This window comes from Hypanus sabinus, chromosome 21 (genome assembly GCF_030144855.1).
Source record: "Hypanus sabinus isolate sHypSab1 chromosome 21, sHypSab1.hap1, whole genome shotgun sequence".
Lineage (NCBI taxonomy): Eukaryota > Metazoa > Chordata > Chondrichthyes > Myliobatiformes > Dasyatidae > Hypanus > Hypanus sabinus.
In genome coordinates this window covers 15,150,578-15,175,997 of record NC_082726.1, presented here as the reverse complement: position 1 = coordinate 15,175,997, position 25,420 = coordinate 15,150,578, and the positions used below count along the sequence as shown (strand labels likewise).

The 25,420-nt window shown below is 39.4% G+C and overlaps 1 protein-coding gene across 1 annotated transcript in view; it reads right to left on the bottom strand.

The window, feature by feature from the left end:
* LOC132378808 (dnaJ homolog subfamily A member 4-like) overlaps nucleotides 1-22,237 on the bottom strand; it is a 34,002-nt gene extending 11,765 nt beyond the window's left edge. The window contains exons 1-3 of the mRNA XM_059946028.1: nucleotides 21,913-22,237; nucleotides 12,078-12,258; nucleotides 2,138-2,242 (exon numbers count right to left, since the gene is read on the bottom strand). Coding sequence (XP_059802011.1) covers nucleotides 2,138-2,242; nucleotides 12,078-12,258; nucleotides 21,913-22,044 — 418 coding nt within the window. The 5' untranslated portion in view covers nucleotides 22,045-22,237. The remainder of the gene's footprint in view (nucleotides 1-2,137; nucleotides 2,243-12,077; nucleotides 12,259-21,912) is intronic.
* Nucleotides 22,238-25,420: the final 3,183 nt, after the last annotated feature.

The window sequence follows — 25,420 nt, the reverse complement described above, 5'->3', positions numbered from 1 at the left end:
ACTATGGATTAACTAAGAAAAATAAAAAGAGATGTTGAACATCTCTTTAAATTGACAGGGCAGGTAAGAAAAGCATCAGGATAAATTTATCAAAGTGTAACCAGGGAACGATTACCTGAAAGCAGGGAAGACAATGTCTTTCCCTGTTAAGTAGTTTCTCCAAAACTAGGGTGAACCCACACCAAAATCTTTGAATATTATGCTTTTAGATGAAAAACACCCATCAAATGCCCTTTTGAACTGATTTTAGAGTAAAATATTTTGCAAAATAACGACTTCACAGTTGGATTATTAATACCACTGAAATTTTTTCAAAAATATCGAATGCCATAATTTATTTCCAAACAGGCCCTTTAACCCATGGTGTTGTGTTAACCTACCTATGACACCTTTTCTCTTCAGTCAGAACCATCACTACCCTTTTTCCTATTTAATTATGTGCATAATCTAAGCACCTCTTAAATGCCTTTCTAAATGTCTCCACCACCCATCAGTGCATTCCAGTTACCCAGCATTTTAAAAAAAAACCTGCCCAACAATTCTTTGAACGCCCCCCATTTCCCCCCCACCACCTCAAATCATGCCTAATATTAGACATTGTGACCCAGGAAAGAAAGCACTGATCATCCAGACACGCTTCTCATTTGACCTTTTCTCAACCTCCTGCACTCCAGAGAAAACAACTATTAGTCCAATTTCTATTGAGGCAGCATCTTGGTAAGCATTTTCTGCACCTTCGCCATAGCCTTGACGTCCATAAGACCACAAGATACAGGAGCACAATTCTGCCATTTGGCCCCATCAAATGTGCTCAACCATTTTATCATGGCTGATTGATTTTTCCTCTCAGCCCCAATTTCCTACCTTCTCCCCCATCTCTGAATAATCAAGAACTTATCAACCTCTGCCTTAAATATAATCATGGACCTGGCCTCCACAGCCACCATGGCTAATTCCACAGATTCACCCCTTTCTGCCTTAAGAAATTCCTCATCCCAATTATAAATTGACATCCCTCCAGTCTGAGATTCTGTTCTCTGGTCTTAGACTCCCCCACCACAGGAAATATCCTCTCACATTAAATCTATCAAAGCCTTTCAACATTCAATAGGTTTCAATGAGATTCCCCTCCCCAATTCTTCTGAATTCCAGAGAGTACAGGCCCAGAGCCAAACACTCTCATATGATGAGCCTTTCAATCCCAGAATCAGTTTTGTGAACCTCTTTTGAACCCTCTCCAAAGTCAACACATCCTTAAATAAGGAGCACAAAACTGCTCTCTAAAAGGCCTCGGGGTGTCTTTTATGTCTCAAAATTACATCCTTGCTTTTGTAGTTCTAGTCCTCTCAAAATGAATACTAACATCACATTTGCTTTCCTCACCACTGATTCAACCTGCAAATTAACCTTCAGCAAATCCTGCACAAGGATCCCCAAGTCCCTTTGCGCCCCAGATTTTTGAATTTTCCCTCTCCATTTAAAGTCTACATTTTTGTTCTACTAATGTGCATAGCCATACACTTCCTGACATTGTATTCCATCTGCTATTTATTTACCCATTCTAAGTCTTTCTGTAGCCTCTCTGCTTCTTCAACACAACCCACTTCTCTATCCATCTTTGTATCATGCACACAGTTGGCCACAAATTCTGTCATCCAGATCATTGACATATAATGTAAATAGAAACAGTCCCAACATCCATCCTGTAATACAGTGACCAGAAATAAATAATGTCTGATACAACCTAATCAGTTTTATAAAGCTGCAACAGAAACATAAAAACTACATTTCATTTTGCTATTCTAAATGTTTTAAACCTCTACTTTAATCCTTGATTGACCCACCCCTAAATTTACTATTCAAAAGGCACCCTTCATTTCTATCTGTTCCAAAATTGCTACCAATCTTTCCATGAGGACTTTGGTCATTCTTTTAGTTCAATTAACTCCATCCATTATTACAAATTATGTTGTATCAGGGGCAAGCTACTTTCTATGTGATCCCTTCAATTGTGGATTGATAATTCCTATGAAATTGTGTCAGCTATGGAAATACCAACCAGTTTTTGTTTGCTACTTTCAAATATGTTAGTGTTATAGGTTCAGCCTAACAATTGTAAATCTAATTGTATACCCACCATCACATTTGTCACAAATTACATTTTTCTTCAATGCCAACTTCCTTGTGGCCCCATTGTAAAGATCTTCAAGTGAAACAGCCAACTGGTGAACAACGTCCTTGCCTAGGCACAAATGAGTAATGCAGTCAAGATATGCAGAAAACACTCACACATTAAAGTTTTAACATTAATATTTAACAATCCGTTTTGCTTCAGCACTAAGATAAAAAAAAAATTAGACAACTCCACTGATGACAGGTTAACTTTAAATAACCTCACAGTGTAGGTGGGGGCATGTATCATCACACAATAGTATAGAATTACAGGGAGCATTAAAAGCAGTCACACACAATGCTGGAGGAACTCAACAAAATCAGGCAGCATCAGTGGAGGGAAATTAACAGTTGAAATTTTGGGCTGAGATTCTTCATTAGGACTTCAAAAGGAGGAAGAAAAACAAAATGCTGGAGGAACTCAGCAAGTCAGACAGTATGTTACTCCATTTTTACTTGCCCAACCCACAAAGCTTTACTTTCATTTCCATATTTTAGATTTCTACTTCAGATGAACCCTAAGACTGCCACAATTCAGATAGACGATTGTGCAAATGAAGAACAATTTTATATAATTAGCTGTTTAAACTAGAAAATTTGATTTGGGCTTTAACAGCTACGAGTTTCAATTCATAAACAACTTTCAAACAATTTATATAATGGTTTCCTTCCTTCATCAAAAAAGCAAGCTTTTTGGCCCACCATGTTCACCTTCACACTGATCTTTTTGCCCATTTATCATTAATCTCAATTGACTGCAACAGTACCATATCCTAGGCATTGCCTATTCAAGTGCCTCTCAAATCTACTAATTGTATCTGATCCCACCACTTCCTTCAGCAACATGTTCCACATATCACTCACACCACAAAGAAAAAATCCTCTCTGATCCCCTTTAAAACATGTTCCTCTCAAAACCATGCTCTGTTTTTGTTATCCTTTGCATGCAAAAATAATGCTTCTCATATTTCCCATGCCTGTCAAATTTTGCACACCTACAGTACTGTCTTAGGCATGTTAAAAAAAAATGCTGTAAAGTGAAGATGCTTTCAAAAATAAGTTTCATAAGAGTGAACTTTTTCCCCTCGAATAATTTGGTATTAGTTAATGTTAACCTTCATTTTAAAATTGTAAGAAATCAATTGACTTATTTGGGTGTAACAATTACTAGGAGCTATAAATTCCTTTTTAAAGAAAACTTTTTTTACTCTTGCATGTTAAGAAGGCACCATCAAATTGGTCACCCTCTCTTTATCGTTGATTGGCCGAATTAATTAAATTTTTATATTTATTTCAGGCCGTACCTGTTTTTTATTCCTAAATCCTTTGATTCTCTGGATTCTATTATATCTTGTTATATATGGAAAAATAAAATTTCTGGATCAAATAAAGTTAATCCTCAAAAAGCTAAAAAGAATGGAGGTTTAACCTTACCAAATTTTAGGTTTTATTACTGGGCAGTCAATATACGTAATATTACGTTTTAGCTATATTATATTAATTGAGAGGACTGTCCGGTCTGGGCTTCTTTAGAAGCTAATTCTGTTAATAAATTTTTCCATCATTTCTTTTCTCGGATCCTCAATTCCTTTAAGTAATTTAACTGATAATTTTGTAGTTAAACACACTTTGAGGATTTGGGTACAACTTAGAAAATATTTTGGTTTATTGAGTCCCACTTTCAAGTCCCATTTTTTCTAACTTTATTAAACTTTCTATGACTGATGTAGTTTTTATAGAATAGATTGGGTATTAAATGTTTTCAGGATTTGTTTGTTGGAGATAGTCTCTCCACTTGAACAACTGTCAGCCAAGTATAGCCTACCCAAAACCCACTTTTTTGATTATTTACAAATTAGAGACTTTTGTGTTCTCAAGTACATTCACTTCCTAAAAGTCCAGATAAGAATCTACTTGATACAATTTTTTATTTGAAACCCTTCCATAATGGATCTATATCTAATTTTCATGGTATGTTGTTGGGAATGAGAAATATTCCTTTAGACAAAATTAAAAATCTCTAGGAACAAGATTTATAGATTCCAATTTCTGAGGATACTTGGAATGAAATTTTTAAATTGGTTAATACTTCATTGTTATGTGCCCATCATTCCCTTCTACAATTTAAAGTGGTTCATAGGACCCACCCATAGGAAAGATAAGCTGTTTTGTTTTTATTCGGATATATCTCCCTATTGTGATAGATGTAACAATGGAGAAGCTTCACTAATTCATATGTTTTGGACTTGTCAGAGTCTTTGAAAATATTGGAAGGAAGTATTAGAAACTTTTTCGGTGCTTTTTAAAGTAAATTTTAAACCTAATCCTTTGACTGCCTTATTGGTATTATTGGAGGAAATTATATTATTTTGGAGACACATGATTTGCACATTTTAGCTTTTATTTCTCTTATAGCCAAGAGGGCATTGTTGCTTAAGTGGAAGGATGCCACTCCGCCTACTCATAGTCATTGGTTAAATGATGTTATGACATGTTTAAATTTAGAGAAGATTCACTGTTCAATTTCTTAACCTAGACAAGATTTTTTTTAACATTGTGGAGACCTTTTTTTGAATTATTTTCAAAATCTTTGATGTTATTAAGCACAGATGTTGGCTAATATGTTTTACTATATGATGAGGACTTTTTCCTTATCTTTTTTTTAAAACCAAACAGCAATTTTTTTTCTGGTAGTGGGTTTAGATTTTTTTGTATAATAAAATTATCTCTTTTCAATATTATGTTGAAATTTAATTTATATGGATATGGGGAAATGAGATATTTGTGATTACAACATATTGTAATTCATAAATTATATCCCACTGTACTCTATTCTTTTATGCAAGAAATCAATAAAAATATTGAAAAAGAAAATTTTCACAATATAAAAAAATCACTATGAAAGGCAATAAATGATGAAAGATAAATTGAATCAGTATTTCGTAACTGCATCAATTCTCTTAGGTGCACTGCAGTGTAGTTGGGGGGTGGGTGGAGAGAAGAGAGAGCGAGCAACAACAAAAAAAATCATTAGCTGGTTGGTTGGTTGTTCCAGGCATCTTGGAGAACTTGCCAGTTCTTCTGCAGACTTTGGCTGCCTTGTCTGCTAGTGCCTCTCCAGGTAATCCCAAACAGCCTCAATGATGTGGAGATCAGGGCTCTGTGGATCCCATACTATCTGTTACAGAACTCCTTGACCTTTTCACTGAAAATAGTTCTTTATGACCTTAGTTGTGTGCTTGGGGTCATTATCCTGCTGCAGAATGAAACTGGGACCATTCAGATGCCTCCCTGATGGTATTGCGTGATGAATGGGAATCTACTTGTACTTCTCAGCATCATGGAATCCATTAATTCTGACCAAATCACCAACTCCATTTGCAAATCTGCAGGGAATCTCTACCATGCTTCACCGTTGGTTGCAGACACTCATGCATGTAGCTCTCTCCAGCTCTTCTATAGACAAACTCTCATGTTTGAGCCAAAATTTTCAAATTTTGTCTCATCAGTCCGGAGCACTTGCTGCTATTGTTCAGCTCCTCAGTCCTTGTGTTTTTATATATAGGTGAATCTCTTGGCTTTGTTTCCACTTTGGAGGAATGGCTTTTGGTAGCAACTCTTCCAGGAGGACCACTTATGACAAAACTTCTCTGGATTGTAGAAGAGGGCTTGGGTTCCAGAGATTTCTGAGAGTTTAGAGCTGACAGCAGAGCTGTGTTGAAGGATTAAATGGGATAGTGTTTGTCAAACACGTTCAGGAAAGTTTCCTTCATCAATACATAGAAGTCCCAACAAGTGAGCATACAACACCAGATCTGCTATTAGGGAATAAGACACAGCAGTTAACAGAAGTTTGTGGAGGGGAACACTTGCATCCAGTGACCACAATGCCTTTAGTTTCAAAGTAGATATGCAAAGAGATAGGTCTGGTCCACGGGTTGAAATTCTAAACTGTAGAAAGGCCAATTTTGATGGTATCAGAAATGATCTGGCAAGTATAGATTGGGACAGACTGTCAGCAAAGGTGTACTTGTTAAGTGGGAGGCCTTCAAAAATGAAATTCTGAGTGTACGTGCCTGTCAGAATAAAAGGTAAGGTAACAAGCGTAGAAAACCTTGGTTTTCAAAAGATGTGATGGAGGCCCTGGTTTAAAAGAGAAAAAAAGGTTCATAGCAGGTATAGGCAAGTAGGAACAAATGAGGTGCTTATGGAGTACAATAAATGTAAAAGAACACTCAAGTAAGGAATCAGAAGAGCTAAAAGAAAGGCATAAAGTTGGTCCTCTGGAAGATCATATTGGTAATCCATGTGTGGAGCCAAAACAAATGAATTTTATGCATCTGTATTTACTCAGGAGACAGATACAGAGCCTATAGAAGTGAGGCAAAGCAGCGTCAACTTCATGGATGCTGTACAGATTACTGAAGAAGAGGTGTTTGCTACCCTGAGGCAAATCAGGGTGGATAAATCCCCAGGGCCTGACAAGGTGTTCCATCGGACCCTACGGGAGGTGAGTGCAGAAGTTGCCGGAGCCTTTGCAGAGGTATTTAAAGCATCTTTAGCAACTGAAATGGTACTAGAGGATTGGAGGATAGCCAATGTTATTCCACTGTTTACAAAAAGGCTGTAAACAGAAGCCATGAAATTAAAGGCTGGTGAGTCTAACTCAGTGGAGGGAAAATTGACATGGACTGATTAAGGTTAGTCAGCACAGCTTTTTGCATAGTAGGTCATGTCTAACCAATTTTAGAGTTTTTCGAGGCAGTTAACAGGAAAGTGGATGAAGACAAGGCAGTGGATGTTGTCTACATTGACTTTAGAAAAGCATCTGACTTTTCCCGCATGGGAGGCTGATCAAGAAGGTTGAGTTGCTCAGTATTCGGAATGAGGTAATAAATTGGATTAGACATTGGCTTGGAACGAGAAGCCAGAGAGTGGTAGTAGTGTTGCCTCTGACTGGAGGTCAGTGACTAGCAGTGTGCCAATGGAATTGATGCTATGTAGTTTGTTGTTTGTTATCTATATTAATGATCTGGCTGATAATGTGGTTAATTGGGTCATCAGATTTGTGGATGATACCAAGATTCAGGGTGTGGTGGACAGTGAGGAAGGCTATCGTGGCTTGCAGAGGGATCTGTACCAGCTGGACAAATGGGCTGAAAAATGGCAGATGGAATTTAATGCAGACAAGTATGAGGTTTCTGCACTTAGGTAGGACCAACCAGATTAGGTCTTGCACAGTGAACGGTAGGGCACTGAGGAGTGAGGTTGAGCAAAGAGATCTGGGAATACAGGTACATAATTCATTGAAAGTGGCGTCACAGGGGAATAGGGTCAAAAGAAAGTACGAGTACAGCAGATGCAAAGTTGAGTTGAAGTTGTACAAGACATTGGTAAGGCCTAATCTGGAGTATTGTGGGCAGTTTTGGTCACCTACCTACAGTAAAGATGTAAACAAGGTTGAAAGACTGCAGAGAAAATTTACAAGGATGTTGCTGGATCTGGAGGACCCGAGTTATAAGGAAAGATTGAACAGGTTAGGATTGTATTCTTTAGAACATGAAGATTAAGAGGAGATTTGATAAATGTATACAAAATTATAAGGGTATAGATATGGTTAATGCATGTAGGCTTTTTCCAGTGGTTGGGTATGACTACAACCCAAGGTCACGGCTTAAAGGAGAAAGGCGAGAAGTTTAAGGGGAACATGAGGGGAAACTGCCTTCACTCAGAGGGGAATGAGAGTGTGGAATGAGCTGATAGCACAAGCTGTGCAAACAAGCTCAATTTCAACGTTTAAAAGAAATTTGGATAAGTACACAGATAGAATGGATATGGAGGGCTATGGTGCCAGTGTAGGTCAATGAGAGTAAACAATTTAAATGGTTTTGGCACTGACTAGATGGGCCAAAGGGCCCATTGCTCTGCTGTACTTCTATATGACCAGAAGTGAACACAATAATCCAAGTGTGGCCTAACTGGGGTTTTATACAGCAACAAAGTTATTTCACAGATCTTGAACTTAACTCCTGACAATTGTGGGCCAACACACCATATGCCTTTTTAAGTGTCACTTTGAGGGATCTGTGGTCATGGATCCCAAGATCACTCTCTTCCTCCATACTGTTAAGAACCTTTCCATTAGCCCTGTATTCTGCCTTCAAATTTGAACTTCCAAAGTAGATCACCTCACATTTTTGAGTTTGTTTCCATCTGCCACTTCTCAGCCCAGCTCTGCATCTCGTCAATGCCCTGTTTTGAACTACAACAACCTTCTTCACTATCCACAACTCCATTAAACTTCAGGTCACCTGCAAATTTACTAACTTATCCTTCCACTTCCAGAAGTCTCTAATAAAAATTCAGAGCAGGAGTCCAGTTCAGATCCTCACGGAACACCACTGGTCATCAACTTCCAGGCAGAATATGCTTCATCTATAACAACCCCCTCCATTCTTCTGGCAAGCCAGTCCTGTATCCACACAGCCATGTTTCCCTGGATTGCACGCCACTTGACTGTCGGAATGAACTTACCGTGGAGAACATTTATCAAACACTTTAACAAACTCCATATATACAACATCCACTGCTCGATCTTCATCACAATGTGCTTTGTCCTCAAAGAATACTACCAGGCTTGTGTGGCATGACCTACCCTTCAAAGCCACAGACTATCCCTAATCAGACTGTTTCTCCAAATGCTCCCAACTCCTGACTAAGAATCTTTACCTATAATTTGCCCACCACTGCAGTAAGACTTACTGATCTACAACTCCCAGTGTTATTTACCCCTACTCCCTTTCTTGAAAACCCTCCAATTATCTGCTACTACTGCAGTCAGTGAAGACACATCGTTACTAGCTAGATGTAAAGATCATCACTCTTCCTTTATTTCCCACCACCTTGGATATATCCTGTCTGGTTCCAGGGAGTGATCTATCCTATTGTTTTTCCTCAAAAGTATGAGCACTTCCTTTCTTAATGGGACATTCTACACTGTCCTCACAAATATCAAGGTCTCTTTCATTGGTAAACACTCAAGCGAAGTATTCACTAAGGACCTAACTCCAAGTACACGTTTCCTCTTTTATCCCTGATCAGTCAAACCCTCACTAGACACTGATTTCTCACATTTATGTAGAATGCCTCAGGGTTTTCTGTAATCCTTAAGTACTTCTCATGCCCTCTTCTAAATCTCCTCATTCCATTCTTCAGCTCCTTCCTGGCTACTTTGTAACTCTAGAGCCTAGTATTTAAGGTTTTAATCCAATTTATAGAAGTTACTCCTAATCCATATTTTTCCCAATACCTGAAATAAAAAAAATCCCATTCCAATCTATCAAATGCTTTCTCTGCATCCAAAGCAACTGCAACACTCATTTCCTCCCTCTTTTGTGCCAGATGAATTATGTTAAGTATCTGAGTTACGTTATCTGCCGATTGTCTATTTTTAATAAATCCAGTTTGATCCTTATGTATTAATTTTGGTAAGTATTTAGATAATCTATTAGATAAAATCTTTGCTATTAATTTATAGTCCGTGTTCAACAAAGAAATAGGCCTATATGATGCTGGCTTTAAAAGATCTCTTTTTTTTGGCAATACTATTAAAATTGATGTTGAAAAAGATTCTGAAGTTTGTGTTCTTTCCGCCTGATGTATTAACTCCATAAAAGGAGAAATTAATAAATCTTTAAACTTTTTATAAAATTCAGAAAACCATCTTCTCCTGGAAATTTATTACTCTGAAGTGATCCTAAAGCTTCTTCGACCTCTTTTAATGTAAAAGGCATATCTAATCCCTTCTGTTCTTCCGAATTCAATTTTGGGAGAGTTATTTGTGATAGAAACCTTTCTATCTCAACAATATCATTTAGTGATTCTGATTGATATAATTTAGAATAAAAACTTTTTAAAGTTTCATTAATTTCTGAAGGTCTGTAAGTAATTTTATTTACACTTGTACTAATTGCATTTATCGTTTTGGAAGCCTGATCTGTTTTTAACTGCCAAGCAAGAATCTTGTGTGATCTTTCACCTAGTTTGTAATATCTGCTTAGTTCTCATAACTGCTTTTTCTGTTCGGTCGGTATGTCTGAAATGTATCATATTGTAGCTTCTTATTAACAAGTTGTCTTTGTTTTCCTTCTGTCATGTATCTTTGAGATTCTTTTTCTAATTTTGTAATCTCTTTTTCCAATTGATCTATTTCTACCATATATTCCTTCTTAATTTTAGAAGTATAACTTATTATCTGGCCCCTCAAATATGCTTTCATCGCTTCCCATAATACAAATTTATCATCAACTGAATGTGAACTTGTATCTAAAAAAAACTGAATCTGTTTTTTCATAAAATCACAAAAATCTTGATGTTTTAATAATATTGAATTAAACCTCCATCTGTAAATCTATTCCTCCTTATCCATCATTATCATTGTCGTTATCAAGGGGAAATAATCTGACAATATTCTTGCTTTATATTCCATAATTTTCACTCTATCTTGAATATTCTTTGATAATAGGAAAAAATCTATCCTTGAATAAGTTTTATGTCTGTTTGAATAAAATGAATAATCTATTTCTCTTGGGTTAATTCTTCTCCGTATATCAATCAAATTTAAATCTTTCATCAATAATAAAGTTAATTTTACTACTTTTGATTTTGTAACAACCTTTGTTGACCTGTCTAAAATTGGGTCTACGCAAAAATTAAAGTCTCCACCTATTAGTATTTTATCATGTGCGTCAGCCAAGTTCAAGAAGGCTTCTTGTATAAATTTTACATCATTTTTGTTTGGTGCATAAATATTCATAAGTCCATAATTCTGAAAAGATTTGACAATGTATAATCACATATCTCCCCACAGAATCAATTAATACATTTTGTATTTTAATTGGTAAAGTTTTGTTAACCAAAATTGCAACTCCCCTCGCCTTTGAATTAAATGAAGCTGCAATAACATTTCCGACCCAATCTCTTTTTAATTTCTGATGTTCTATCTCTGTTAAATGTGTTTCTTGTAAAAAAAAAAGCTATATCTATTTTCATTTTTTTAAGGAATGTTAAAATTCTTTTTCTTTTCAACGGTCCATTAAGCCCATTAACATTAAAACTTAAAAAGTACAGAAAATTAGTCATTATTTTTAACAAGGTTACTCCAATCTATAACAATATATAATATTTCAACTCTCGTAGTATCTTGGGGGATCTTTTTAAAATTCTCCATGTTGCTATGTGTCACCCCCCAACCCCACCCCCCTGATCATCCAGGAAAAGAAAGATAAAAGAAAAATAGATTATAAAGAAAAAGATAACAAAATACCCCCCACTAATGTTGTGAATGATAAAAACCTCCATTGTACAGGTCATGGCAAACACCATGATTACACACGTGAATCCCGCAGCGTTCGATCAGAAGTTCCACCAGCTCTCCCGTAGCAAACAGAAAAAAATAAGAAAAAATACCACTACTCCTGATTAATATTCCTCAAATTTTTACCTTTCTCCCCCTCTATCACATATTTAAGAGTATATTTATATATTCTTCTGTCCTTAAATATCCATCAATTCCATTCACTATCTCAGTCTTCATCTTTAATCCATTTCGCTTCCATAGATTCTTAGCTGAATCACAACATTATTTTATTTTGCAGATGTGACACAACTGCTAAGTTTAAGTTTGTATCTTTCACTGACACTACACTCTCCCTTTTAACATAGCACCTGCAGGCACAACAAGCATCTTGCTACCATCTAAAGTTTAAGCTCTTTATTTAGGTAGCACAAAATTGCATTCCAATTATTTATCTTTCTATTCAAATAATGGTGTTTTTACTTCCATGTTTGTGAATTTTTTTCCCCACCCACCGAATTTCCACTGAGATAGGGATGAAATATTGTACCTCTTTTCTCCCTTTGCATTCTGCCACCACCACCAAAGAACATGTCGAAGATGTCCATGGGCGAGGAGAAGCCACCACCCCCTACTCCTCCTTCTTTAATGGCTTGCTCACCACCTTGGTCATAGATGTCGCGCTTCTTGGGATCTGATAAAACCTCATAGGCTTGTGATATAAGTTTGAACTATTTAAAAGAGAAGCAAAAGAAAATTTAAAAAAATTAACTATCACGTCCAACCATTCCTAAAAGTCACTGGTGAAAAAAGGTCTTAGAAAAGGTTAAGTTCTGCAGAGAAATCTCTATCATTTGGAGAGAGAAAAAAAATCTTTGTAAGACCACTAAAACTTGTTTATCCAAGCAAATCAGAGGAAATGAGAAAGAAAATCATCCAAGATGAAAACAGCTATTAATTTAAATTACAGGCAAAAAAAACTAAATTTTACAAATAGAATTACCCTTGGAATACTTCAAAATGACCAATTGAAGGGAAAAAGGTGGATTATTTCCTAAAACATTTAATGAAGTTATTAAACTGTTAAAATGCAGTCATTTCCCACTAGTATTGAATATCAATACACTAAAGAAACTGTTCCTGATTTTTAAAAAAATGTACTTTTGTCACAAAAGGATATTTAAAAACAGCACACACATAATGGAGAATTGCAAATTACGACAGTTCAAATTTATGAACCTTGACTGTCCAGGTTAACTGTGATACCAACCAATCTTGAAAGCATTTTATATCAAGATCAGGCAAAAAGAGAATTTTATCATTTCATCTCAAAGCACTTCACAAGCTGAGGCGGGATATTAAACTGAGTAGTCAAGAATAGATGCAACAAACCATGACAACATCTCTTGCATTTCATCAGGAATGTGTTGTACAAAATAAAATGAGAATTAAAGGGAAAAACTGCACTAAGTAAAATTATTACTGAGACACCAGCAATTCAGAATCAAACACCAAAATGGCATTCTTGTTCTGGATTAACAGTTCTATTAATTTTGAAGTTCCTTGTAATATTCTAATAATATGAAGACATTACTGGCAAATTACAGTCAACTGTTGTATATAATTTAGAACATTAGTCATCAAAAGTATTTTTCACTTCAGCCATGGATCCTGTTAGAACACCAAAATAATGTTACAAAATGGCAAGGCACAAGAAGCCAAAAGGCATACTCTTTTTCTGTATGTTTTCCTTTTTATTTTAAACTATTTTTAAATGGTCACTATATACATATCAGATCTTTATTTTGTTTTCTAGATTAAAGCCAAAGCAGATCTTACTCTAATAACTACTCACTCCTGATAAAAATGAAATAACTTAAAAATTGAAAAAGTAATTCATATAGATAGAAGTTATCCAGAGTGGAAGGACCAGAAGACCCAAGATTAAAAGGGATTCTCAAAAAGTTGACAGTTCAAAATGTCACCCAGATGAATTAATCAGTGTTTTGGTTTAAATGCATTTATAAAGGTAGCACAAATACAGAGATAATGATAGCCAAAGGATCTGCCTAGGGCCTGATGCCCCACAGGTTACAAATAGTGGACTTACAGATAGGCTGCACATACAGTCAGCCCTCCCTCTCGGATTAGTTCCGAGACCCCTCACAGATACCAAAAAACGTGGATGCTCAATTCCCTTATTTAACCTGTCCAGTGTGGTGGACATTAGGACCCAGCGGTGCAGCTCTGAATCCGCAGTGTTTCTGTTCATAAAGATAATCACGATTGAAAATGAAGTGGAAATAATAAAGCGATTGGAAAGAGGTGAAATGTCATCGGTCATTGGAAAAGCGTGAGACTACAGTCGGTCAACGATCGGAACAATTTTAATGGAGCATGTGAAAGACCCTGCCCCGATGAAAGCTACAATTATTATTAAACACAGTGGTTTAATTATTGAAATACATATGTTTCTAAAGTGTTTTATATGTATAGAAAGGTAAAATATGTACTATAAACTAAGAAAAACATTTGACTGACACTAAATAAAACCGGATGTACCTGTTCTGACTTCAAATCCGACTTAAAGACAGACTCAGGAATGGAACTCATTCATAACCCAGGGACCGCCCGCACCTTTAAGTCATTTCTAGATTACTTATAATACCCAATACAATGTAAATGCTATGTAAATAGTTGTTTACTATATTGTTTAGGGAATAATGACAAAAGTCTGTACATGCTCAAACAACGAGTGCTGGAGAGAGAACTTCCAGATTTTCCCGATCTGCGGTTGGTTGAATCCCGCGGATAAGGAGGGCCAACTGTAAACAGGTGTCCCCTGCTTTACTAAAGTTCGCTTTATGCCACTTCACTTTTACGAAAGACCTACATTAGTACCCGTTTTTGCTAACCGGATAAATCCAGAGGATTTTCATTCTTATGAAAAAAGGTGCCCGCTTTAAACTTGTGTTTACCCCAAGAAAGACCACGACAATGAAGCCTCACGCAGGCAGGTGTGTTTATGCATGTACGTGCCTTTTTTTCTACAAATCAGTTTTGGCTAAATCTCCCCAATTCTGGTAAGTGAAACTACACTATATATACATTGTTTCTACTTTATATAGACTGTGTAGCACATCATTCCTGTTTTTACTACACATTAATGTTATTTTAGGTTTTATGTACTATCTGGTATGATTTGGTAGGTTATTTTTTGGGTCTGGGAATGCTCAAAAAATTTTCCCACATAAATTAATGGTAATTGCTTCTTCACTTTACGCCATTTTGGCTTTTGAAATGTTTCATAGGAATGCTCTACTTTTAGATAGTGGGGGGAAAACCTATACCACGTTTGGAGATGGACAGGATGAACAAGTATGGATTTTCTGGTTGTCGTGGGAATCGTCTCAGGTGGGAACATAGCATATCTTCTCATTCACCCAGTGAATCCTCCTCCCATGCCTGCTCAGTCCCCTGTCACAGCTACTTCTGTGATCGTCTCCCACACTTATTTTCATTTTTGACAGGTAATGTTACAATCAGTCCCCAGTAAAAGGATGGGGAGGGGGGAAGAAGAATAGCTAGAAGGTGATAAGTGAAGCCAGGTGCATGGGAAACAAAGGACTGGAGAGGACAGCATCTGATCGGAGAAAAAAGTGGATCATAGGAGAAAGGGAAGGAGGGTTACCGGGGTGGTGATAGGCATGTGAGAAGAGGCAAGAGGCCAGAGTGGGGTACAGAAAAATGAGGGAAGGGGAGGAATTCTTGCCATGAGGCTGAATGAGGTGTTGTTCCTCCACCCCGAGAGTGACCTCATTGTGGCACAAGTGAAGATCATGGACCAACATGTCAGAATGGGAACGGGAATAGAAATTAAAATGGTTGGCCACTGGGAAATTCCGCTTTTGGCTGAGGTGCTCAACAAAGTGGTCTCCCAATGAAGAGGCAGCAACATCTAGAGCACCAGATACAATAGACAACCCCAAAAGATTCACAGGTGAAGTGTCAGTAACAGGGCCTGCTGTAACTTGACAACTGTCTACAATGTAAACTCATTTCAAATAATTCTTTACAACTCATATTCCCAATATTATTTTTTGCACAATTTGTTTTTGTTTGCACATTGGTTATTTGTCAGTTTTTATGCAGTTTTTTTAAAATAAATTCTATTGTAAGTCTTTATTTTTCTAGTAGATAAATGAAAGAAAATTCATCTCAAAGTAGTATATGGCAACATATACATTGTTCAGTCGAGTCCAACTCTTCATGATCTCATTGACTAAAGGGTCAATAGGGTGCTCATGGCAAGATACACAAGTAGTTTGCCAACACGAGGAAATCTGCAGATGCTGGAAATTCAAGCAACACACACAAAATGCTGGTGGAACACATCAGGCCAGGCAGCATCTATAAGGAGAATCACTTGATGTTTCGGGCCGAGACCCTTCGTCAGGACTAACTGAAAGGAAAGATAGTTAAGAGATATGAAAGTATTGGGAGGAGGGGGAAATGCAAAATGATAAGAGAAAGACCAGAGGGGGTGGGATGAAGCTAAGAGCTGGAAAGGTGATTGGCGAAAGTGATACAGAGCTGGAGAAGGAAAAGGATCATGGGACGGGAGGCCTCGGGAGAAAGCAAGGGGGAGGGGAAGCACCAGAGGGAGATGGAGAACAGGCAGAGTGATGGGCAGAGAGACAGAAAAATAATAAAAACTAAATATGTCAGGGATGGGGTAAGAAGGGGCAATAACGGAAGTTAGAGAAGTCAATGCTCATGCCATCAGGTTGGAGGCTACCCAGCCGGTATATGAGGTGTTGTTCCTCCAACCTGAGTTTGGATTCATTTTGACAGTAGAGGAGGCCATGGATAGGCATATTAGAATGGAAATGAGACGTGGAACTAAAATGTGCGGCCACTGGGAGATCCTGCTTTCTCTGGCGGACCAAGTGTAGGTGTTCAGCGAAACGGTCTCCCAGTCTGCGTTGGGTCTCACCAATATATAAAAGGCCACAATGGGAGCACCGGATGCAGTATAACACACCAGCCGACTCACAGGTGAAGTGTCGCCTCACCTGGAAGGACTGTCTGGGGCCCCGAATGGTGGTGAGGGAGGAAGTGTAAGGGCAGGTGTAGCACTTGTTCCACTTACAAGGATCAGTGCCAGGAGGGAGTTTGGTGGGAGGGGATGGAGGGTCGAGTGGACAAGGGAGTCGTGTAGGGAGCGATCCCTGCGGAAAGCAGAAGGAGGGGGAGGGAAAGATATGCTTGGTAGTGGGATCCCCTTGGAGGTGGCGGAAGTTACGGAGAATTATACGTTGGACCTGGAGGCTGGTGGAGTGGTAGGTGAGGACAAGGGGAACCCTATCCCGAGTGGGGTGACCGGCGGATGGGGTGAGGGCAGATGTGCGGGAAATGGGAGAGATGCATTTGAGAGCAGAGTTGGTGGTGGAAGAAGGGAAGTCCCTTTGTTTAAAAAAGGAAGACATCTCCTTTGTCCTGGAATGAAAAGTCTCATCCTGGGGGCAGATGCAGTGGAGATGGAGGAATTGTGAGAAGGGGATAGCATTTTTGCAAGAGACAGGGTGGGAGGAGGAATAGTCCAGGTAGCTGTGAGAGTCTGTAGGCTTATAGTAGATATCAGTAGATAAGCTGTCTCCAGAGATGGAGACAGAAAGATCTAGAAAGGGGAGGGAGGTGTCAGAAATGGACCAGGTAAATTTGAGGGTAGGGTGAAAGTTGCAGGCAAAGTTAATGAAGTCAATGAGCTCAGAATGCATGCAGGAGGCAGTGCCAATGCAGTCGTCGATGTAGCGAAGGAAAAGAGGGGGACGGATACCCGTATAGACTTGAAACATGGACTGTTCCACAAAGCCAACAAAAAGGCAGACATAACTGGGACCCATACAGGTGCCCACGGCTACACCTTGGTTTGGAGCAAGTGGGAGGAGCCAAAGGAGAAATTATTGAGAGTAAGTACTAATTCCGCTAGACAGAGGAGAGTGGTGGTAGAGGGGAATTGGTTAGGTCTGGAATCCAACAAGTAGTTTGCCAGGCCTTTCTTTCGTGCAGATACTGCTGCTGTCCAGGTTGGGACCTGGCTAGGTTTGAACTCAGGATCATCTGCCTTGAAGTCCAGTGCTGATGCCACTACACCAACAGCCAGCTCAAATACAAACTCCAATAATAAATTTTACTTTGACTTAGAAATGAGTCCTGGGAAAAGTGGCATTGATGTAGTTTTCGGTGAAAGAGTAGCAGACACAAAGACAAACAGCCAACAATGGAAGTGGAAGCTTGTCATTTCTGATACGTGGATGAGGTTCCAAAATTTCCTGGACAAATAGGACAGTAGAAGAACTGACAAGAGTAACCAAAGGGGATAGCAAGGGCATTGCATAAAAGATGGCAAACAGCAGGCAATATTGGCACTGAGGTTCACTGCATAGTTTTGTTTTTCCAGCATTAAACATTGTTTACATTGCTGGGATTAAATTCTGGATAACTCTACACTTATCACTTCATTGATCATTGCTTTCATCAATAAATGAATTTCACCACTTCTTTCAATACATCAGCAAGCCTTTAACGGCCCAAGGAAAATTGATATTTGAAAATTCAGACATCATAAGTGCTACAAAATTATGCTTTACCAATTAGCAGTAATCCACTCCCCTTCCAAAGCTCAAGATCTTTACTTCTACACTTCTTCAACACCATATCCAAAATATTCTCCCAATGAACTGAAAAGATGAGTAGACCAACACCAGTAACGCCTTCCAGGTCAACATCCCTAATATTAAGGCCCGAGTTACACTCAATCAATTGGTTAGACCGTGCCATTCACATACCTGACACTAGACCCTCTAAACAGACCATTTTCTGCAATGAAATGATATGCAATAATATGAGGAGCATAGGGAAAAGATTCAAGAATATCCTCATAGCCTTCTTGAAGTAGTACAACATCCCTACCCACTCCTGAAAATCACTGCTCCAGTCACTCACAATGGAAGTGTGTTCTGAATGGCACTGATAGAATCCACAAGGCCAAAGGAACATGCCACATCACGAACTGCTTACTTATCTGACCCTTTGATAGAAGAAACTGTTATATCCATAATGATCTCAGTTACTTTGAAACCCAAAGACGTTTATCAATATATTAAACTATTTCAAGCAAATTCAATCAAAACTATCAGACAAGAACTCTACCTAACACCACTATGTGGTAAATAATCCCTATTCAAATATGATACCCTCACAACCATGTAATTATACATCCTGCCCCTATTGCCTCTTTTGAATAAAAGGTACCGTGGCATGCAAAAGTTTGAGCATCCCTGGTCAAAATTTCTGTCACTGTGAATAGCAAAGCAAGTAAAAGATGACCTGATTTCCAAAAAGCATAAAGTTAAAGATGACACATTTCTTAAATATTTTAAGCAAGATTACTTTTTTACTTCCATCTTTTAAAGTTTCAAAATAACAAAAAAGGAAAAGGGCCCAAAGCAAAAGTTTGGGCACCCTGCATGGTCAGTACTTCGTAACACCCGCATTGGCAAGTATCACAGCTTGTAAATGCTTTTTCTAGCCAGCTAAGTCTTTCAATTCTTGTTTGGGGGATTTTCGCCCATTCTTCCTTGCAAAAGGCTTCTAGTTCTGTGAGATCTTGGGCCATCTTGCATGCACTCCTCTTTTGAGGTCTATCCACAGACTTTCGATGATGTTTACGTCAGGGGACTGTGAGGGCCATGGCAAAACCTTCAGTTTGCGCCTCTTGAGGTAATCCATTGTGGATCTTGAGGTGTGTTTAGGATAATTATCCTGTTGTAGAAGTCATCCTCTTTTCATCTTCAGCTTTTTTTCTTACAGTTGGTGTGATGTTTGCTTCCAGAATTTGTTGGCATTTAACTGAATTCATTCTTCCCTCTATCAGTGAAATGTTCCCCATGCCGCTGGCTGCAACACAAGCTCAAAGCACGATCGATCCACCCCCGTGCTTAACAATTGGAGAGGTGTCCTTTTCAAGAAATTCTGCACCCTTTTTTCCCCAAACATACCTTTGCTTGTTGTAGCCAAAAAGTTCTATTTTAACTTCATCAGTCCACAGGACTTGTTTCCAAAATGCATCAGGCTTGTTCAGATGTCCCTTTGCAAACTTCTGACACTGAATTTTGTGGTGAGGATGCAGGAAAGGTTTTCTTCTGATAACTCTTCCATGAAGGTCATATTTATGCAGGTGTCACTGCTCAGTAGAACAGTGCACCACCACTCCAGAGTCTGCTAAATCTTCTTGAAGGTCTTTTGCAGTCGAATGGGGGTTTTGATTTGCCTTTCTAGCAATCCTACGAGCAATTCTCTTGGAAAGTTTTCCTGGTCTTCCAGACCTCAACTTGACCTCCACCGTTCCTGTCAACTGCCATTTCTTAATTACATTATGAACTGAGGAAATGGCTACCTGAAAATGCTTTGCTATCTTCTTTTAGCCTTCTCCTGTTTGTGGGCATCATTTATTTTAATTTTCAGAGAGCTAGGCAGCTGCTTAGAGGAGCCCATGGCTGCTGATTGTTGGGACAAGGTTTGAGGAGTCAGGGTATTTATAAAGCTTTGAAAATTGCATCACCTGGCCTTTCCTAACAATGACTGTAAACAAACCATAGCCCTAACAATCCAATTCAGGTCTGAGACCTTGATAAAATTATCTGACAGCTCAAATCTCTTGGGGTGCCCAAACTTTTGCATGGTGCTCCTTTTCTTCTCTCCCTCCCCCCCCAAAATTGTACAAAACAAAAATACACTAATCTTGCAAAAAACATTGAAAATATTTCATCTTTAACTTTATGACTTTTGGTGATCAGTTCATCTTCTACTCACTTAACTATTCAAAGTAACAGAAATTTTGACCAGGGGTGCCCAAACTTTAGCATACCACTGTGTATTTGCTATCTTCCAATTATCTAGCATCTCAGCCATGGCCAGTGAAGATTAAAGATCTGCCATGATGCTAGCAGTCTCCTTGCTTGCTTCTCATTGCAACCTCCATCTTTAAGAAATTCAAAACCACCTGATTCTTAAGAATAACACCTTGAATTTCCTAATTCTCTTCAATTAAATAAGAGCTCATCTGCGCCCTCTGACTCTACAAAATACTGCTTTGTTTCTATTTGTTGCTCATGTCCTTTCCCTTAATATACGTACTTTAAGTATTTCAGGGTGTTCTTTAGCCTGCCAACAATATTTCATGTAATGTACCTTCTTTAGTCTGCTAGTTTATATAACCCTCCCAAACCATGTAAATTTCCTAAACTCCTGAAGGACCTGATTCACTGGAAAAAATGTAATATTACAGTGTAATGGCCCAGAAATGTGAGTTATAGTTGTAACAAGAATTACATCCAATAGTGCAAAAAATCCCATTTTTCAGATTTACATACCTGCAAGCAGCCACTAGTCTACTCTCAGGTACTGTTTTATAGTATTGAAATTAACTTTTTCCCTAATTCAGAACTTAATACATCTTCAGGTATAGCCACCAACTCCAAAATGCTCTCTTACTGATACTTCACTTCTCCCACTACATTTCCTAAGATTGGGTTCAAACAACTTTCTACAACTACACATCGATTAGCTCAAAACACTACCAAGAGCGCACTTTAAAAGCACAACTGGCTCCATGCCTTTCACACCAAAGCAATCGCACTTCACCTCACCTTTCCATTACACTTGCCATACACCACCAGCAAATAGATCAGTCCCTTTCACTTCCCAATCTCGCATTTGAGGAGTCTGCAGATACCCTTCATCACTACCATGTCTCTGTTAAACTTTTTTAATATAAACTTCATAATGACCAATAAAATAAAAAGGTACACTTGCCAACTGTAATAACCTGTTAGGCCCAAGCCTAGCAAAGTCAAGCCATTTGTACTTATTTAGCGAGATACAGCAACCCCCGACAGCCCAATCGTGGGGAAATTTACAATGGCCAATTACCCCAACAAATGTAGGAGGAAACAGGAGCACCCGGGGGAAACCCACGCAGTCACATATAGGCAGCGGCGGGAATATTTAATGGGATAAAGGGCAGTGAAATGATGAAATGTCATGATTATGAAATTGCAATATCTACTTAATTAAGGAAAAGGAAGGTCATTATGGACGGTTAAGGTGTTTTGGACATGTACCGATGTGTACAGTTAGTGAGTGCGGCTCACACTCATTCATCACCCCCGGGGGGTGGTCTGATATACACGGAGCTCGGATGGAGTCCACGTCCCTGGTTTAACACACACCGGGATTCGAGGTGGAGCCGCTTGCTCACTCCTTCCCTCCACCTAGAACGTTCTGGAAAGTCCTGCAAGGCCAGCCGGCCTGTCTCTTACCCTTTCGCCCTCGCCCGGGTTTTTGTCGGGGTGGTATTTCAGCGCCAGCTTCCGATACGCCTTCTTGATCTCGTCCGGGGAGGCGTCGGGTTTGACACCCAGGGTGTCGTAGTAGCCCGTCTCCTTCACCATTGCCGCTCTGCAGAGGCCGATCGATCACTGCCCCGGCCGCTGGACGCGGTTCCTTCCCGCGACGAGTTGAAGCGGGTTCGCCGCTCAGCGACCAGCCTTTATTCGCCGGCTGCTGGAAGGTTCTCGATTCGCCCCGCTCCTCCCCGGCGCGCGGCCTTTATCCTCGCCGCCCGCTGGTTCCGGATTCGCGCGGCTCGGCTCGGCTCGGCCCCGCCTCCCCGTCACCTCGCTCCGGTTGCCAGAAGGTTCTGGATTTGCGTCGCCTAGCGACGCCCCGCCTCCTGTTGCTGTGGGAACACTGTGGTCGTTAAGGGGAACTTCTGGAAAGTTCGCGGCGGTCCTCTGGAGCTTTCCGCGCCGGGTTGTGCGGGGGTGAAGGCAGATCCCACCGCCCGCAGCCGGGCACCCAGTCACGGCTGTCTCCTCCGCGACGTGAGACTTGGCAATACTAAATAAAAATGTATGTGCATGACAACGACAGGACGTTATATTTTTAAACTAACTATTTGAATCTTACGAACAAAACCTACAGTAATTTCATCTCCCACACTATTTTATGTGATTTACCTGTTTGACAGCGTACCGGCGTGATTGATAAGTTGGTGGCCTGAGGTAGAAGGAGTCAATTTTAGAAAACCTAGCAGATTTATTTTTCAACATAGTCCCTTCCTGCATTTACACACTTAGTCCAGCGGTCGCGGAGCACACGGATCTTGGACCTCCAGAAAGTCCACAGATGGGTGATTGATAAGTTCGTGGCCTTAGGTAGAAGGGGATGAGTTATACAGCTCTCGTCACATGCACGTGTGGGAATGATCAGTATGTGGGAAGTTTGAAGTTAATGACTTTTGTGGTATTTCTGTTTTAGATCATTGAAAATTGCAAGCAAGCACTGCCTGAGAAAATGGACAACATTGGCCTTTGTGCAGTCACCCTCTACCTCGGTCTCAAGGGCCTATCACCCAAGGAGCTCCCCAAAGACATGGTGGCAACACTAGGGAAGGGTGAAAAATAAATGTGCTAGGTTTTCTAAAATTCACTCCTATTGCAGGCCACGAACTTACCCATAAAATTCAGAGGTTCATTTATTATCAAAGCATGTACCCTATACAACAGTGAAATTTGTATTCACGAAACAAAGAACATGAAAGAATGCATCCTGATCACCAATCCCCAAAAACCCCCTCCTCCCCAAAAAAGAACCCATACACATACAAATCAACCCCCAACAAAACATAAAAGGAATGGGCAATAAAACACACAACACATAAAAGTCTGAAAAAAAAAGAGACCACAGTCCATAAACGCAAGAGTGCAATGCATAAATGCAGAACCACGATAACCAGCCCATAATATCACCAACATCCATCGTAAGAGAGGGACACCACACAACATGCACAACGTTTTGAGCAGATTATAATAATCATGTTAATGTTGGTAAAGAAAGTTTAGGAATAATTAGCCTTGTATATGGGGCAGTGACTCCAAAAATCTATATAAATTCTGGGCATGAATAACTATTTGTAATACTTGTTACCCCTTTGACATAAGTCAACTTCACCCAAGACAAATCATAGGCTGAACCAGGGACATCTAAGTTCAATTTTATTGCCATCTGATTGTACATATATACAACCAACCAAATGAAACAATGTTCCTCTGGACCATAGTGCACCCACAAAACAAAATATTACCATGTTAATAAAACACAATTCAATATGAATGTGGTGTGCAGCACAGGTAAATAGTAAACAGCTCGCTGTCATAGTGATGAGTCTTGGTGAAAGAGCACGGAAACATCCTGCAACCCAACTCATCCATGATGAGTTCTCTCCCCCTCCTTTCCATCAAAAGTCCCATTTGCTGGAATCCCTCTGTTCTACAACACTCACCAGGGGCCAACCATTGAGAATACAAGTCCTACCCTCATCGGACTTGCCAAAATAGGACAAATCATACTTATCGTAATTGAAAGCTGCATGCCAAACTTCAGCCCATTTAGTTGATCAAAATGCACCTTTCATTCTTTAAAAACTTCCTCATCACCTATGATACAACCTACTTTAGTACCATCCTCAAATATCCAGATCTTTTATATAAATAACAAAGGTCCTGCACTGACACCCTGACACCAAGTCATAAGCCTTGAGTCTTAAAAAGACTATTTGACCATCTCTCTCTATACAATTGAGACAATTATGAATCCAATTGGCCATCTCTCCTTTGATACTACGCAATCTAACTGTTCAGACTAGTAGGCTATGAAGGATGTTATCAAAAGCTGTAAGACAACGACCACTGCTCTTACTGCTATCTTCTTGGTTACCTCTGAAAATCTTTAAGAGATTTGCCAGACACAATTTGCCCACACAAAGCCTTTCTAATCATTTCTAATTAGATCTTGTCTATTGAAACATTTGTAAATTCTATCCCTTAGAATCCCCTCCAGTAACATACCCAGCACCTTTGTCAAACTCAATGGTAGTTCCCTGGTTTGTCTTCAGTGCCCTTGTTAAATAATGACTTGTTTGTAAGGTGTCATATCCTGCTTTCTGCCCTCCTGGACTAGTTCTACAGACTAATGTAAATATTCCTTACTGTATAAAAGTTGAATATTTCCCCTTCTCCTTCCCCCACTTTTACTCGGGAGCTGGCCCTTGAGTCAATGTCATTGATGCTGTTTGTGGAAACAAAGGTTTGTTCTGTGAGAACAATGGACAGGTTCATAGAACCTTACAGCACAGAAGCAGGCCTTTTGGTCCTTCTTGGCTGTGCCAAACCATTTTTCAGCCTAGTCCCTCTGACCTGCACCTGGCCCATATCATCTCATTTATGTACCTGTCCAAGTTTTTCTTTAGTTAAAAGCATTTACCCTGATTAGAAAAAGTTACGATTAGGAAGAAGCTGTTACTGAAATGTTGAGTGCATGCCTTCAGGCTTCTATACCTTCTTCCTAATGGTGGCAACGAGAACAAGGCATGGCTTGGGTGATGCGGATCCTTAAAGTCACCTTTTTGAGGCATCAATCCTTTAAGATATCCTGGATACTATGGAGGCCGTTGCCCATGATGAAGCTGGCATAGTTTATGACTGCAGCTTATTTCAATCCTGTGCAGTAGCCTCCCCCAAACCCCATACCAGACAGTGATGCAGCCAGTTAGAATGCACTGCACAGTACATCTGTGGAAATTTGCGAGTGTCTTTGGTGACATACCAAATCTCAAACTCCTAATGAAATATAGCTGCTAAGCACCTTCTTCATACTTGCATTGATATATTGGATCCATGTTAGATCCTCAGAGATATTGACACCCAGAAACTTGAATTTGCTTCCTCTTTCCACTTCTCATCCCTCTACGAGGGCTGGTGTATATTC